General features: G+C 40.6%; 1 protein-coding gene across 2 annotated transcripts in view; it reads right to left on the bottom strand.

Moving 5' to 3' along the window:
- OCA2 (OCA2 melanosomal transmembrane protein) overlaps positions 1 to 18010 on the bottom strand; it is a 269025-nt gene that overhangs the window by 218700 nt on the left and 32315 nt on the right. For both annotated transcript variants that reach the window (XM_060769814.2, XM_060769816.2), the window contains exon 2: positions 13961 to 14256. In XM_060769814.2, the coding sequence (XP_060625797.2) occupies positions 13961 to 14223 (263 nt within the window). In that variant the 5' untranslated portion in view covers positions 14224 to 14256. The remainder of the gene's footprint in view (positions 1 to 13960; positions 14257 to 18010) is intronic.

Below are 18010 nucleotides of genomic sequence, written 5' to 3'. Positions count from 1 at the left end.
TTGAGCCAGAAGGGCTCACAAGTACAAAGGAACCAAGAAGAGATAAATTCTCAGTCTCTTACATCTATCTTTTGGGGAGTACTTTCCCTGGATATTGCAACTCCCAAAAACCTTGCCTGATATGTGTGTGTATTAGGGAAAGTATTATACTATTCTTACTTCTGATACTTTTTCTTTCATGTTTTCCTCCCCTTAACAATGCCTATAGCATCAAGCTACTTCTAATTCCAACTAATCCCTTAATCACACTAGAGAATGAATCCGCTTTAAATCCGGTTTCTGCCTCCTGCAGATTTCTGGGGTTTGTAGTTTAGTGGGGCTGTTAAAGGCTCCTCCCTAAACTACAAACCCCAGAATTCTGCAGGAGGCAGCAACCAGATTTAAAGTGGATTCATTCTCTAGTGTGATGAGGTCCTAGGGTGGCTATTCTGCAAGTATCTTTACAATTTGTGAAACTCATTGTGTAATATTTGCTCTCCACAAAGCACTTATTGCACATTTTGATTGCTGAATGTTCAATAAAATTTCACCTTTAGAGCAATGGGTTAAATCCTTGCACTGGCAGGACTGCTGACCGAAAAGTCGGTGGTTTGAATTTGGGGAGCAGGGTGAGCTCCCACCTGTCAGCTCCAGTTTCTCATGCAGGGACATGAGAGAAACCTCCCATAGGATGGTAACACTTCTGGGTGTCCCTTGGGCGATGTCCTTCCAGACGGCCTATTCTCTCACATCAGAAGCAACTTGCAGTTTCTCAAGTTGCTCCTGACACACACAAAAAAACCTTTAGAGTTCTGCATGAATAGGTTTTATACAATCTAATCTGTGTAAAGTACTTTTTATTCAAGTTAAAAGACTGATAGGCCTATAAACTCAGAATACGTATGAATACATTCTTAGGGCATACCTGGTAACTACTGTAACCATTGCACACTTTGGGCTTACACCTGTCAACCATGGCTAGCATAGGAAGAAATGGCAAACACCAAGAGCCACATAAAATAAAGCTACTAGAGACTGTAGTTGCTCAATTCTGTTACAAATTGCATTCATTTAAACTGGAGTAGCAGTTAACAAGCAAAGTTAGATTCAGAAAAGAGGCTTCCCAAACCAAAAATGTACTGGAAGATGCTGACCAAGTCACCAGATCCCAAGTTAGTGCCAGCATGATGGTAAACAAATGAGGCATATATCTAACCAATATAGTCCTCATAATAAAATACGAGCTCTCAAAGTTAATACTATCCTGGATGCCTCATTGTGCTTTGGAAGCCTTTACAAGTAATCCCCAATTAATCGCAACTAACTATAATAATAGGAAACTAACTTAAAAGAAATGCTTATTCAAAGACTAAAGGCCTATCTACACAGACCATTTAATGAAATTTGAAGCTGGTTTCAAACTGTGGGAGCCAGACAACAAACTTCCAACAAAAGCAGACAAAAGAAAGCCCTTAATGTTTCATCAGCCCTCTGTGGTTTGTGTCATCACTACCTGGGTTTCAAGCTGGATCCAGGATTTCCTAAATCATCATCTGCACAGTGAAACCACTTTCTTCAATATGAATTTGAAACTACATTAAATGATCAGTGTAGACAGGGCCTCAGTAACCAAGAAGTTACAGAAATCACCCAAGTTCTGGGTCCAAAGAACTTCAAGGAACTGAACTAGGTCTGCACACATTTGAAATGTGATTCCCAGAAAACCCAGGGTTGGCTGTTGGTTTCTAGTTGAGCCAATGTTTGTTTATGTTTTTTTGCTTGTTTGTTTTCTTGTTCATTTATTAAAGAGAGGAGGAGGAGAGAGTATTGCCTACAGAAATGATTAAACGTACTAAAATTTGCCATATTTCTTGCTATGTGTCTCTTGAGATATTCTATTTTCTAACTACGTAGACTAAAGAAATATTTCTAGCTCTTTAATCCTCTTTAATACTGTTATACAACTATGAACAGATTTGTAATAGCAACCTTCTGGATACATGTTGGTATTCAACCTGTGAGAGAAGCAGGAGCTTCTTAAAACCCAGTTTTCAGGATTTATCATTTAAATTTGCTTTCATTACAGTCATGTGACCTGTTTGAGAAATAGGTATTGTACTTTGCAATCCCCCTAAGGACCATAAGCCAAAAACAGAAATGTTCAAAAAGCACAAACTAAGCATGGACTTAGGAAGGAAGGTAATTCTGCTGATCCCAGATAAGAGACCTGAAAAAAATATGGGAATAATTCTCTTTTTAATTAGCCTGGCTTCTTTTGATGAAAGAATACAAGCTTTCAAACGGCACTGTCCTTTGATCATCATATGTAGCATCTACCCTGAATTTGCTCTAGGAGACCGAAGCAAATGTAACCATGCTGTATCCTGGGGCAAAATGCCCAACACAGTTGTAAAACTACTGTTTAAAAAGAAAGACATCAGCACTGAGATAGGCACAGACAGCATCCTCAGCAGTGTTGGGTCATATATCACCTTCTTATAAATAAGACCAACACCACTAAGAAATGGGAAGCAGACGTTTTTTCGATCTCCTTCTTTTATTCTTCCTCCCACCCCACCTTGGCTTTCCTGTTCCTTTTATCAGACATATTCATTAAAATCAGGTTCATGGTTTTATCTCTAAGAGGTTTACATGATGAAACAGCTGTCAATAAACCCCTAAAGAGGATTGGTGCTCACATGTCGATGGCATGGCAGAAGCAGGGCATGGTTGCTCCTATCACTCCTAGAAAGATTAAACTGGATCTCTCTGAGGTTTCAAAAAGGGGGTGGGTGGGAGTTATTAGCAAAACTGCAAAAAGCACATTACATAAATCAACAATAGCAGCTGAAGTAATCATCATCCGAAGAAAACAGAAAAGATGTTACTAATTCAGGCTTACGTAGCTACCTCTGGGCTTATCAACAAGATAACACGTTCTACATAAGTGAAAAGGGTAATGGCCCACCTCACATATAAATCTATTGGGGTGTTTCTGTGAGTGTGCTGCTGGCACATTTACATAAGAGTCCCTGGGCTAAGAATACTTGAGAATTCATTCTGGCATTCTATTACTCCTTAGAACAGACATGGACAAACTTTGGACTTCAACTCCCACAGTTCCTAACAGCCGGTAAGCTGGCTGGGATTTCTGGAAGATGAAATCCAAAAGTTTACCCATGCCTGCCTTAGAAGCTCAGAGGTAGGACATGATGGAAATAATGTCCTTCCTCCCAATAGGAATATCCCAAGCTATTTTACTAGTTGAGGGAAAGGACAAGAAGACACAGCCATCTCCCCTTCAGTTTCATGGATTCCATATCTAGAAGCTGACCAAACTTGGACTTGAATCTTACTCTAATCCTAACAATGGCATGTAGGATTTATTTACACTGCAAATTATAGCGGCCTAATACCATTGTAATTACTTCTGCTCCATCCTACAGACATCTGTATTTTGGTGGTACAGGTTGAATAGTCTTTATCCAAAATGCTTAGGACCAGAAGTGTTTGGGATAATGGATATTTTTTACTTATGGGAATTTGCATATATGTACACAATGAGATATATTAGAGATGGTACCCATTTCTATACATGCCTTTTGTTTTCATATACATCTTACACACATCAGCTGAAGGCAATTTTATACACAATGTTTTGCTAATTGTGTGCAGAAAACAAAATGTATGTACATTGAACCTCAAAAAGCAAAGGTGTCAGTATCTCAGCCACCTATAGGGACAATTTTGGAGAATTTTGGGTTTTAAAATTCTGGATAAGCAATGTTAAACCTGTACTAACAATTAGCTAATCCACTCTCTGGAACAAAGTACAAATTCCAGGATTCCATGTGATGGAGCCACGACAGTTAAAGTGAAATGAAACTGCTCTAAATTGTGCAATGGAGATCCACACCAGGTCCACCACCACACCTTTCAATAGCATACTAGTTTAGATGTTGCAAAATAAGCTGGAAGCTGCCATTGCCTTACCATTGGCTACCTGAGGCAACTGTCTCTCTCCATAATATAGAAACTGTGATGAAATCATATAAACACTTAAATCATATAAACAATCATATAAACACTTAAAATGGACAGCAGTCATTTTCATAGTTACATCAATATACCCAGCATTTTACAGAATGAAAAAAGTTGGGTTCTTGGACCAAGGAACTGACAATCTAAACTCAACAGAAATAACAGAAGAAAAGAAATGGAGGAAGGGAAATAATATGTGATTGTTTCAGTTGCACATCTTTAGGCTTAATTTAGAAAGAGATGGGAATAAAGTCCTTTTACATGTAAACATTTGAAAAAAAGTAGCAGATGACAACATTAAAAGTGTTCTGGATGGCAGGGCTATGAAAACATAATCACAAGGGGCCTCATGGGCCACTGAGTCCAATCCCCTGGGCAATGCAGGATCTCCAGCAAAAGCATCCCCAGCAAGTAGCTATCAGCTTTTTGTTGAAGACATCCAGACAAGGAGGCTTCACCATCTCTCAATATTTTTCCATTGCCAAATTGCTCTCACTGTCAAGAAGTTCCTGCTAATGTTCAATTAAAATCTATCCTTCAAACCATTGGACTCAGTCCTATCCCCTGGGGCAATACTTATTCAGAAGCAAGGGAAAAAAGAATAACAACTATTTGATGCAGCAAGGAGATCTTTGGATGGAAGAGCCACATGAGCAAATATCATTTGCCTAAAACTCCTTTCATTTGCCTAAAACTCCTTTAAAGTTTGGCAGTTGTCAGCACAAACTCCACAATTTAACTGTTCACTGCATGAAGAAGTATTTCCATTTGTGAGTCTCCCACAGTTACCTTTCATTGTGTAATCCCCTTTCTATCATGAGAACCTCTTCTTCACAGTCACTATTTCATGTCTAACTGTATATCTCCATATTACATCCTCTCCAACCTGTCCTTTTGCTGAACTAAAAATCCACAAATCTCTACATATTATAACTATCTCTCCCAGGGGAGTTACTTGAACATTTTGGTACTCCTTGGAGTGTGTGGAAATCATAACAGTATGTAGGGTGATCAAACCAAATAATGGCATTGGTAATTTGGTTTTACATTCCTTTCCTGATTGTTCTGAAATTTACCTTTTTCTCAGCTGCTATATACAGGCTCAATGTTTTCACTGATCTAGCCATCATAATCTTCAAATCTCTTTCCTGGACAGTCACATATATGTGAAATTAGGCCTTTTTGCCCTAATGTGCAGCATTCTAAATAGTTTTACAGTAAACAACACTTTTCATTTAAATGCCAATTCTCCTATTTTGGAATACAGAGAAATCCTGAACTACTATTTTTATTTTAAGACATCCTGGACAACTTTATGCCCTTGGCAAACCTGCCCACCAAATTCCAGCTCATTTATTAATATGTTTTAGTCCCCAGATACAGATACTATGAGTTACCAATTTATTACATCTGTGATTTTTACTGATCTAGACCAAAAAAAAAAAAAGACTTTTTTCCTTATCCTGTTTTAGCTTATCCTGTAATAGGAACTTTCGATGATGGACACTGTCGAACACCTTTTACAAGTCCAAGTAAACAAAGGGTGTTAACTACATGAGGCTCCTAAAATGGGCTTGCCATCTCAAATCACTGGGTTGTTGTAGGTTTTGTCGGGCTATATGGCCATGGTCTAGAGGACCATGGCCATATAGCCTGAAAATACCTACAACAACCCAGTGATTCCAGCCATGAAAGCCTTCAACAATACATCTCAAATCAGTCTGCCTGATCCCTCTTCTTATCACACCAAGCCTAGTGGTCTTATCTCACAATGACCTTACAACTGCTGCTGGGCCACATCAGCCATACGATTGCCTTGAAAGGGCTTTTGAATCTGTGGACAGAGAATCCATGGATACAGAGGGCCAACTATAATTATCTTACATAGTGGTCAGTGCTCTTTAGTTTTTACCCAGTTTGGGTCCCCAGGAGTTATTGAACGACAACTCCCATCACTTTTGCATATGTGCCATGTGGACTGGGAATAATGGGAATTGCAACCCAACTGCACTTATGACCCTGAGGTTGGAGAAAAGTTAAAGGACATTTTAAAGGCAAACATCCACAAGCCTTGCATCTAAATTCAAACCCCACTATTCCAACTAATCAGAACAAATGGCAGCCTTCTGGATGGTACTTCATCCCAGCTCCCATCAACTCTATTCATGATGTCTAATGATGAGGAATACAGAAGCTGTAGTCCAGCATTGGAGGGCCACATAAAATCACACATAGGCCAGATTCAGTCCACACAAGCCTTGAGTTTGACACTTGTGACTTTGCAGCAGAGAGAAGGTCAGCCCATAAAATGATATGTCACTGGCCCTAAAACTCACAGCGGAAGTGGGTTCTGATTGCCATATGGAAGAAATTGCTTCAAATAACTCTTTGCACACACATTCAGAAGCCTTAAAATTGGTTCTGACCATTTTCATACAGAATTGCTTCAGTGCACCTTGAAGACTGGTTTGCAGAGAATTTAGGATGATGTTACATGATGGTAAGTTTTTAATTCATGGCTGAAGTATGCAGCACAGGTTAAAGCCTTGTGAAGTTATGTCCCATATCTACCAGTTCACTGTATTCTTGTTTGCTGATATTCTCCAAAGACATACTGCTATGCCCATTTCCCACCCATGCCCAGTAGGATCTGCCAGGTAAATGAGCCAGAAGAGGTATTAATGGCTATTCTTCACAAGACCTTCAGGCTCAACATGGTCACAAGTCTAGGCAGGTGAGGGAACAAGATGTGAGAAAATTTAAGGGAACAATACTCTCTTTTGAATCCGAATGGGAGCTGGCAATGATAGCCCTCAGCAGGCAGCTGCCACTTATTTCTGCCCACGCTCTGCTAGAGAACATACTTTCTCCTATTCCCTCCTTTCATGCCATTCAGGATTTTCTAAACCTATTATGAGTCTCCTTGGTCAAGAGAGCTGTCAGTACAAAAAAACCCCTCTGTTTCAAAAGGTTTAGATAAAGGTAGAGATGTCAGAGCTATCCTGAGAGGATTGAAATCTACATGTTACTGACATCTTTCCACCCTCAAACAAAGAGGCCAGAGAAATCCTGTGCAGCTACATTTCAGACAAGGAAGGGGATGGGCTGGAGTAGATGACTTTCTTCACTATTGTATGTTTCTCTATGGGAATATTTCCACAATGTAGAATGAAAGCAGTTTGGTACCACTTTAACTGCTATGGCTCAGTGCTATGGAATCATGGGAGTTGCAGTTTTAGCCTTCTCTGTCAAAATGTACGAACACCTCACCAAACAACAAATTGCGGGATTCCACAGCATTGTGCCACTGCAGTTAAACTGGTGTCAAACTGTGGCAGTTGGTGATTACCACATTGATTGGGCAGCAAATCTGTTCCAGGTTTTATCTAAATTTTAAAGAAATTATTCAAAAGGCTGAGCCGCACCATCATCACCCCTCAAAATCAGGTTTTCTGCCTTGAATGGTTTCCCCACTGGTATTAAGAGATGGGAGTAAAGTTTACATAGAAAAGGTACTTTTTGATATAAAGATCTGAAAAAAGGAAAAGGGTTCTAGTTGGCAGGGCTATAAAAACATAGTTATTAAGGACCACATGGGCCATTGAGACCAACTTCTTAGTCAATGCAGGATCTCCAAGCCTCCCCAGCAAGTAGCTGTCAGGCTTCTGTTGAATCATGTCTCATATTATTGCAGGTAGAATAAAGGCATCATGGCCAGTACCCTTGAGAGCCCTGTCTTTTGTAAGAATGATAAAGTGGATATAAAATTAAAAAGATGTGGGTCAAAGCCCACATGTATCACCATCATAGTAATGGTGATACAAGTGGGCTTTGACCCACGACATCATCATTGTCGGCATCATCATCACCATTACCCCCATCTTTTTCACAACCCTGGGACAGAAGATATTTTGCTAAAGTTAAAACAGATATGTCAATCAAATTAAAAGTATGACCGTTTGTAAGTAAAACAACAAAGGTAGGCACCGTAGCATATTATGCAGCAATGGTTCTTTCCGTCCTCAAAGGGAGCCCCCAGTGGTACAATTGGTTAAACCCTTGTGCCAGCAGGACTGATGACCAACAGGTCAGTGGTTTGAATCTAGGGAGAGTGAATTGAGCTCCCTCTGTCAGCTCCAGCTCCCCATGCAGGGACATGAGAGAAGCCTCCCACAAGGATGGTAAAACTTCAAACATCAGGGCGTCCCCTGAGCAACATTCTCGCAGACAGCCAATACTCCCACACCAGAAGGGTCTTGCAGTTTCTCAAGTCATTACTTACTTGAAAAATGTCTTCAAAGGACTACTATAACAAAAAAAAATCTTTACCTCCTTAAGGAAGGGTACCATTCTAGGGAAGCAGGTTACTGAACCTAGGAGCAGTCACTGTGAAGGAAAGCCCTCTCCTATATTCCCTCCAGAAGTACCTGTAAGGGTGGTAAAATAAGAGAGAAGGGCCTTCCTTGAAGCTTTCAAAATATAGGGACTTGACACCCATGTTGTGTCGAGTTCAATATTTCTTTCCTTTTTCTGGTGCTAGAACCTTTTAAGTAAATTAGACTGTCAGCCTGTAGAAGGATGTTTTTCTTAGATAAGGATTTATATGTACACAAAGAGGAAAAATCCATGCAGGATTGGAAAAGATGTGAGCTCAGCAAACTGATGAATTAAAGTAATAAATATTTTATTCTCTCACTTAGTTTCTGTATTCTTCCCAAATGCCCACTAGGTAAATAAATTGAGGTTTGTTTGTTTTGTTTCAGTATGCTTCAAGATTATTATGTTGTAACTCTCTTATAGAAAGTTGTGTAGGACTGCAGATTTTAGAATGCTAAAAATGTAAACATACCAATAGAACCTGCAGAATGAATTAGGGATCAAATGAATATTATTCCTTTAATACTATTTTAGATCACAGAAATTTATAATCATAGAAACTTTGAATCTACAATGTCCACCCAGCCCAGGCCACTACCAAAGGAACGCACAATGAAAGCACTCCCAAAACATGGCCATCCAGCCTTTGTTTGAAAATCTTCAAGGAAGCAGACTCCACCACACTCCAAGGCAGCATCTTCCACTGCCAAACAGCTCCTACATCAGGAAGTTCTTCCTAGTATTTAGGTGGAATTCCTTTTCTTCTAGTTTATATCCATTGCACCATATCCTAACCCCTTCAGCAGCAGAAAACCATGTCATGTCATGTCCTAACATGATATCCTTTCAAACATGACTATCATACCCAACCCCTTTAACCTTCTCTTTCCCATACTAAACATACTCTGCTCCCTAAGCCATTCCACATAGGAAATGATTTCCAGACCTTACCATTTTGCTCACCCTTCTCTGGACTCCAGCTTGTCAATATACTTCTTGAATTGTGGTGCTCAGAACTGGATACAGGAAAGGCCTGACCAAAGAATACAGTGGTGCTATTACTTCTCTTTATCTGGATACTATACTCCTAATGGCTGCCACTTCACACTGTTGACTTATTATTCCACCCCAACCTCATCAGACAAGGTGGAATCCACATCCTATGATGCTTTTATACCACCTGGAAGACAGAGGCCCATGCAGGACATTACATGATGTCATGTGACTTCTGCCATAGGCCATATCCCCAACCAAGGTGAAAGCATCGCTGGGTGCTTTCACCCCAACATGGGAAGCTTCCAATGAAGCCAGCACAGGGCCTCCCTACAAGGGTGACACTTTCCCCATGGGGAAAGCATCGCAGAGACTAAGCTGGGTGCAGGGCAACAGATTCACCCTGATGCCCTCCCTTTCCTTGTGGAAGCCAGGAGAACTAAAATGCTTGACCTGAGCATCCTAGTAAGGTCGCAAGACTACTGGATCCATTTCACATATACAGTTGTCAAGCCAGGTATCATGCATACCATATCTGTGTTTTTCTTTTTTTTAACACGTAAGTGTACTATCTTCTATTTTCCCTATTGAAATTCATTTTGTTAGTTTTGGCCCAGCTGCGTAACCTACTAAGATCATTTCGGATTCTGATCCTGTCTTCTGAGGTATTAGCTATCCTTCTATTCCATTTCCCAGGTCATTGATAAGGATGTTGAACAGCACTGGGACCAAGGCAGTACCCTGTAGCATCCCTCTGGTCATTTATGTCCAGGATCAAAACATTGGTGTTATGTGTTATGCTTTATGTCCAGGGAGTCAACAATAATTACTGGATGTGTTCTCTTAGTGTAGATTTATTATGCAATTTATGTATAATTTTATCCATGCCAGGTACTGTTTCTAAGATCTATATTGTATTTAAATAAAAAGTCAATAAGAAAAAAAAGATGTTGGAAAATACTGCAATACAAAAAACCAGTATGTACACAGAACAGCTATAAAAACAGATTTGTAAAGTGCCTGAGTGAAGATGCCTCCCTAGGCATTTGGCTGCTGCAGCTTCCTAACTATACACTTTGTTCTTTTTCACTAAGTTACAGAAGGTTGTTAAATAAAACATTCATTATATATTGAACCAGAGCAGGGTGGGATATATTCCTGAAGAAACAAATTCTGTTTACTCTTCATTTTGGTTCTCTTGCTTAGAAAGTAGCCTTAAGATACAATTCTAGTCCTCCCTTTACAGCCATGCAAACCAAAAGCTGTTACTACTTGACAATAAATTCTGTAAGTAAATTACTCATTGTGTAAAGATGTACTCTAACAACATGGAGCAGTTAACTTGCCCATACTTTGAAATATCATTCCCTAGCCACCATGTTTATGAGCGGACTGGAGGTTTCTCAGAATTGTAGTCCAATTTTTCTAAACTCTGTGCTTTAAAGCAAGTCAGACTATTTGATACTTCAGTCTGCTTCATTTTCTTCATCATAATATGTCTGTTTACTCCTGTTCTCCAATCCATAATAGGATATTAACAGTCCATATGAGGATATTTTATCTCACACCATAAGAAAGGTTCCCAGGTTTTCCAAATAGTAACACCTGATATTGAAATTCATGATGCAGTATGAAGGCAGGAGAAGAAAGAAGGCCTGGTGTTGAGCCTTGTTTTAACTATGTTTTTCCACTCAGTTGCCAGCTTAACACTAGACTGAGGCACCCAAGGTCCCTGAAGTCATCCTACACAAGGCTCACCTCTAGCCTCACAAAAGAAGGGCTTCTCATCAGGCCCATAGCCACGATTTCGTTTCGGGGGGGGGGGGCTGATTTTTTTTCAGGGGGGGGTTCGGGGGGGCTGATTTTCGGGGGGGGGGGCTGAGTCTGAGTGAAAGAGGGTCTAGCCTAGCAAACCTTTTGTATCATTACCCCAATACCCCCATGCATATGGGATATATTGAGTATGGTGATCAGATCATGATATGAATAAACATAACAGTTTAAATAATGCACCATTAAGGCCTTTTCGCGAACCACCATGAAAATTTCGGGGGGGGGGGGCTGAAGCCCCCCGAGCCCCCCCCCCCCCCCCCGGCTACATGCCTGCTTCTCATGAGATCTCCAGGTGCCTGTGAGATCTCATGCCTTACAGGAATCATAAAAGCCAGAAATATTTCATGATGGTATGCCAACAACCATCATGAAATTAGAAATTTACTGTTATGCATATCCTATGAAGAAGCTACTCAAACTTGGCATGAAAAATAGGAAAAGTAAGCATCAACCTCACTCACAACAGATGACCCACACATACTATATGTTATATAATATTAGGATGTTTTCGTACCTGCTAAATGCTAAGAGATTCACCTGTTGTAATCCTGTTTCCACTCAAAAAAGTCAAAATAGGAAATTCAAGTGTCTGCATAACCATAAATATGAGCAGGACTCCCAATGTTGTACATTCTTTACAAAACCCAGGGGAACCTTGTCCATAAGAACAGCTCCGGTGCTATAACAGCAGCAGCAGAAAACACCAGCACCAAGGAAAGTCCCTTCTGTTAGTAAAAGCAAAGGGCATTTATTTGGGGCATCATCAAATTGTTAGAACTTATTTTGTTCTTGTATACCTTCAGGTCATTTCCAGCTTATGGCAACCCTAGGGCAAACCTATCACACAGTTTTCTGAAGCTGAAAATACATGACTCGCCAAGGTTACCCAATGAGTTTCTATTCCCTGAGTGGGGAATCAGTCCCTGGTCTCCAAGTCATCTTCCAACTCTCAAATCACCATACTGCACAAGCTATTTGTTTATTTGTTTGGTTTTGCATTTGTTTGTTTATCCATTTATTACAATCATAAATAAAAAATAGCAAGTGGCTGATACCCCAAATATACTGCCTGACGTAACTGCAGCATGTTATTCTATTTTTACTGCTCATAAAATGAGGAGTGTGACTTGTGGCATTTTCTCACTCAGGCATCAAAATAACCTGGCTGACTTTGGATGTCATGAATTTGTGCCAAGAGACACCATTTGCTTATCCACCTCAGGCAGCATAATGTTCCTGGCTGACTCTGGTCCCTACCTGCCAGAAGGACACCTGCCTACCTTCCTCTGCATGATGGCAAGGATCTTGCAGGATAGTAGTGCCAGATAAAGATAAAGGCCATCTAGAAAAACCAAACTTTTCTCTTTCCACAAAGTTTTCTCCTTTTCTCTTTCTACAAGGTTGCTCCCTAGACTTCTCTGGTGGCATGTACATTTCAGCAAAAATGCCCTTTCTAAACCAATCTCAGGAAGGGGGAGGTTAGGTTTCAATTTGAGCAATCCAGACGCTATATTTTCTCACATTTCACAGATGAAACAACATTGAAAATGATAAGCACCAAGGTTGACTATGTTCCCTACCTGCCAAAAGGCCACTTGCCTACCTTCCACTGCAGGATGACAAGGATACCTGTGGGGTCCTAGTGAGGGGCATGAAGAATCCATTGCCCCACATATTGCCCGATTTATTGCTGGCCCAATTCCATAAGGGGAAGCATCTACAGCCCAGCTTTCCCCCATTGTTGCAACAACAACACGGGAAGTGTCCCATGTCACAGCAGCGTACGTCACTTGCTCTCCCACTTTGCCATGAAGCCCCACCAGAAGTAAATGTACATCATGTGATGAGCTCCATGGCAAAGAGGGTGAGCAAGTGGCATACAACAGACAAAGTAGCCCATATGATGAGGTTGTAAAAGAGCTAGGAGAAGTTGCAGCAGTTTGCTTTTACCCAGATATACAGGAAAGGACACGATTCTGCCTTCTCCTCTCCTTCTTCCTCCTATGTTAAATGAGTGAAAATGACTTAGTTTACAGCTGGAGACAAAGAGGGAAAGTAGGATGCGGATGGAAAACCTTGGGCATTTGAAAGACGGTAAAAAAAATAGGATAACAGAGGATTGAGCAGGACTGTCAGTGCCAAATAGGAACAATTGAGGGATATGAAACAATACTTGTGCAGTAAGAGAATACAAAGAAGCAAGGACAACCAGCGCCACTTCCACCTCAGGGCACCTCAGAAGAGATAAAAATGAACTACTAGATAATTTCATACATGCTCATCACTCCACATAATCAAGCCCAGAAGGAGTGCATAGTATTCTTGCTATCATAACTGTAGTAGCATACATCACTTTTATGTCTCCAGCAGTCAGCCATAACAGCAAAGTTTGTCCCTTTAAGACACATATCTGATGCAGTTTGGTCATTTAGATATCATTTTATCAGTACAATGGCATTTGTGTGCATTTGGTAAACATTTTATTTAAATGAAACCTCAATAAGGACAAGAACATGTGGGAAAATATTGCACGCAGTTCCTATAAAAACAGAGATTAGCCCTAAAAGAATATCCTCCCTCAGCAATTGGCTACTATAGTTTCCCATATGGTTCTTTCCCATTCCTTATCCTGCAGGAAGATATTAAATAAAACATTTATTGCGTCTGTGAGATTTTTCTTTAAAAAAATGAATATATATCAGAAAAAATAGAATCTGTTTACTCTTGTTTCCCTTACCTCCCCTGCATATTGAAAGGGTTGTAATCTTTCCCCAATGTAATGGAGCAATCAGATTCTGGAGCACTCTTTGCATAGGGTTTTGCGGGTTCTCCCTGAACAGCCATCATTTCTTTCAACAGCTTCAGCTCGCTCAGATTGTTGGGAATTGGTTCCACAGCTACATTTCCAAGCAAATCCGCATGGTGTGGAACAGCAGCTTGGGTCAACTCCATGTCTACTTTTCTAGAGATTGCACTGTCATCTTTATGGTCCAAGTACATAGCTCTGGAGCCTGAGGAAAGTTGTCTTCTTGTCTGTAAAGGAAAACAGATAAAAGAAAAGAAGAGTCAGTAAAATGCAGGAACAAGCTCCCATTTATAAAAAAGCAAGAATGTTATATAAAGCTAAAAGTAAAGGTAAAGGTTTCCCCTGACTTTAAGTCTAGTCATGTCCAACTCTGGGCGGTGGTCCTCATCTCCATTTCTAGCCTGAAGAGCCAGCGTTGTCTGTAGACACCTCCAAGATCATGTGGCTGGTATGACTGCATGGAGCACTGTTACCTTCCCACAGAAGCTTTACCTATTGATCTACTCATATTTGCATGTTTTCAGACTCCTAGGATGGCAGAAGCTGGGCCTAATAGTGGGAGCTCACCCCTTTCCCCAGATTTGAACTACAACCTTTCAGTCAGCAAGTTCAGCAGTTCAGCTGTTTAACCCACTGCACTACCAGGGTGCCCTTTATATAAAGCTATAACATCTTGGATTGAGCTCCAAACTACAACTCCCATCATTCCATCACATTGGCAGTAAAAGTTGTGTCAATCTCATCGATTCTACAGTGTGGAGCACACGTGTCAAAAGCAAGGCCCACAGGACAAATCCGACCTGCCATAAAATTTTATGTGGCCCATGAGGCTTTCAATGCCAGGTCAACATAGTTACATTTATACAGCCTTACAATTAAAAACTGACCTTTGAAGGCAGCCATAAGGCTGATGGGGTCAACCCAACCTTAGACAGAACATGAAAAGTAATTTTAATGCAGTTCCCAGAATTCTCCAATGGGCTTCTGAGAGCTATGATGCCATAAACTTCCCTTTCCCACCTCTGATTACAAGCCATGAGAAGTGAATGTAACTTCAGTACAATGGAACTTAGTCCCAGGAGATCTTGCATAGCTGTGAAATGTTAAAATTCATTAAGTTAAAATTCATTAAGATGCTCCCTGTTCACAAAGACTGGAGTCCCCAGTGGCGCAATGGGTTAAACCCTTGTGCCAGTAGGACTGCTGACCAAAAGGTTGGCGGTTCAAATCCAGGGAACAGGGTGAGCTCCCATCTGTCAGCTCCAGCTTCCCATGCAGGGACATGAGAGAAGCCTCCCACAGGATGGTAAAACATCCAGGTGTCCCCTGGTCAATGTCCTTGCAGTCTGCCAATTCTCTCAAAGCAGAGACGACTTGCACTTTCTCAAGCCACTCCTGATACACACAAAAAACAGAGAATCTGGCATGTTTTTTGCATGAAACACAGGAGAAAAGCGAGGGAAATAGTAACAGGAGGCACATCCCACTGTAGAAATATGGGAGGTACTCTGCAGGTAGGCAAGGTGCCTTTCCTTCTCAGAACACTCTCAGGAACCATGAGAAAAGTTGATCAGAAAGACAGCCTGAGCAATGAATGTTGGACATGTAATAGTCCTCTGCAGCCACCGCTAAGCATTTGGGATTCTTTGCCTTGCAGGGTTAGGCTCACATCCTCCTTGACGACATTTCACAGTAAAAGCCAGGATGTTCTTATTGAGACAAGGCTTAATATTTCATAAGCAGCATCTGGTTGGTTCTACCATATTCTGATTTTGTAGAATATCACTGTGTAACACAATTGGCTTTAATTGCCATGAATGATGTGTGCTCAGCAGAACAGTTGTTCTATAAATAGAGAAATCAGATGCTGTGAGGGTTTGCTTTGCAGTAAATGGGTTCCTTCCCTAAAATAAAAGGTGTCTACACAGCCCTGAGTGCAAATGCATTAGATATAGGTATACATGTGACATGCTCACTTTACATCCCATTTTTCTCTCTTTCTTCCCCTCTTTTGCACTTACACTGTTGATATCTACTTCCATTTGTCTCTTTCAAAAAGTAAATAGCTTAGGAAGGTGTAGCATTGCCTGACAAATGTGTGTGCATGCCTGACTGTACGTATCCACAGGCATATGCAATACTTGCCAGATGTGCATGAGTGGGCGAGGAAACTGATTGCCACAGCTAAGTAGTATTTTATTAAGCTTGTCCACTTTACAAGGCAGCATTAAATACACTTTTAAGCAATGATTCACCACAAAGACCTCAAGGCACAGTGGTATTCAGGAAAGCAGGAAATGCTATAAATTTGGACTTTGTGATCTCTTTGTCGCCCACCTCACGGTATATCATTTGTTAATATCAGCATAGATTGTGATAACGGGAATGAAACAAACAAGCAAAAGTATACACTGACCTCTTGTGGCAAACACATAGATTTTGTACATTGCAAAAACTCCTCAAAAGGGTTGCCATTATCATAATAGCAATATGATCCTATGTGTATTTGTAGTAGAAACAAAGTCCCAGTGAGTTCAGGACTGTTTGCATGAAACTGTTTCATGTTTCATGTTTCATGTTTGCATGAAACTGTAGCTTTCATACATTTGCAGACCCACCTCTCTCCATTCAAGTCTGTTCAAATTTTGAGATTGACAAAAGAGCCCCTGCTGCATATTCTATCACCCCGAGAACCTCGAATGGTGAATACACAAGGCAGGGCTAGGGCTTTCTCGGTAACAGCTTCTTGGTTGTCAAACTCCTTCTTGAGAGAAATCAGACGGACTCCATCCCTTTTGAGCTACTGGCAAGGCAAACAGAACTGCATCTATACTGTAGAATGAATGCAGCTCGATAACATTTGAACTGAAATGGCCCAATGCTATCGGATTCTGGGAGTTGTGGTTCTATAAGACCTTGAGTCTTCTTTGCTGGTGCCTCACCAAATCATAACTCCCATGGTTGCATAGCATCGTTGTGCCAGTTTAAGTGATGTCAAGCTATATACATTCTACAGCATAAAGGCACCTTTAGATTCTGAAATCAAGGCTAATTATTGAAGTGTTTTAATTGCATGTTTGACTTTTAGGCTGGTTTAATCGTATGTGGTTTTTTAATTCACTAAGGAAGTTACGAACACATAACCTAAATGGCATATTAATTATTCCTATACATTCAACTACTTTAAGGAATAGATAACGACTGTAAAAGTCCAGCAGTCCCCGCTTATTGGTCAGCAACCACTGCAAATGGCAGAGATCTGTTCCTCTGGCATTCCCACCCCACCCCTTTTCTGTGAGTGGTCTCCAATGTGAGGTGGAATTACGATAAGGACCCTGCTTTTTCCTGTCACAAAAGAGATTGGTCACAAAAACAAGTGAGAACATCAGTCAGTTGCTTCCGAATCAACAGGAAAACAGACCCCAATTGCTCACGGTGGCTGCAATCTAGTAAATGAGGAGTCAGGAAGGAAAACACAATGTATCTAAGGTTACATGTAACTATGGACCTCCTCAAATGGAGTCCATAAGCCAGGGACAGCAGAGTGAATCCATGGGACAACGGGGGAAACTGTGGGGCAGTGACTTGCATCGCACCCTTACCATCCTTACATAAATCCTCATAAGTCCAAGATTCTTGTTATCGGGGTTTCCAGACACGCCAAAAACTGATTTCCAGCAAGTTTTTAATCTTTCTACCCCTCATTTTTGAAAAGTTATCTACACTGACAGATCTCCATTTCTTTAACAGGCAAAAACAATGTAATCACCAGCAGCTCATGGTTCAAATTGTGATGATTTTTTTTCTAATTCTGCACAAATGTAGTCCCATTTGCCATCGTCCACTTCCCATTTAGAGCACATGTCATGTTGAAAACAGTCCATTTTTGTCTCTTTAACACAGTTTTTCTTTTTCTTCAGTAAGATAATAATAATAATAATAATAATAATAATAATAATAACAACAACAACAAAAACAACT

Source organism: Anolis sagrei, chromosome 3 (genome assembly GCF_037176765.1).
Source record: "Anolis sagrei isolate rAnoSag1 chromosome 3, rAnoSag1.mat, whole genome shotgun sequence".
Lineage (NCBI taxonomy): Eukaryota > Metazoa > Chordata > Lepidosauria > Squamata > Dactyloidae > Anolis > Anolis sagrei.
The sequence above is the reverse complement of the archived record's forward strand: the minus strand, read 5'-3'. Positions and strand labels throughout refer to the sequence as shown.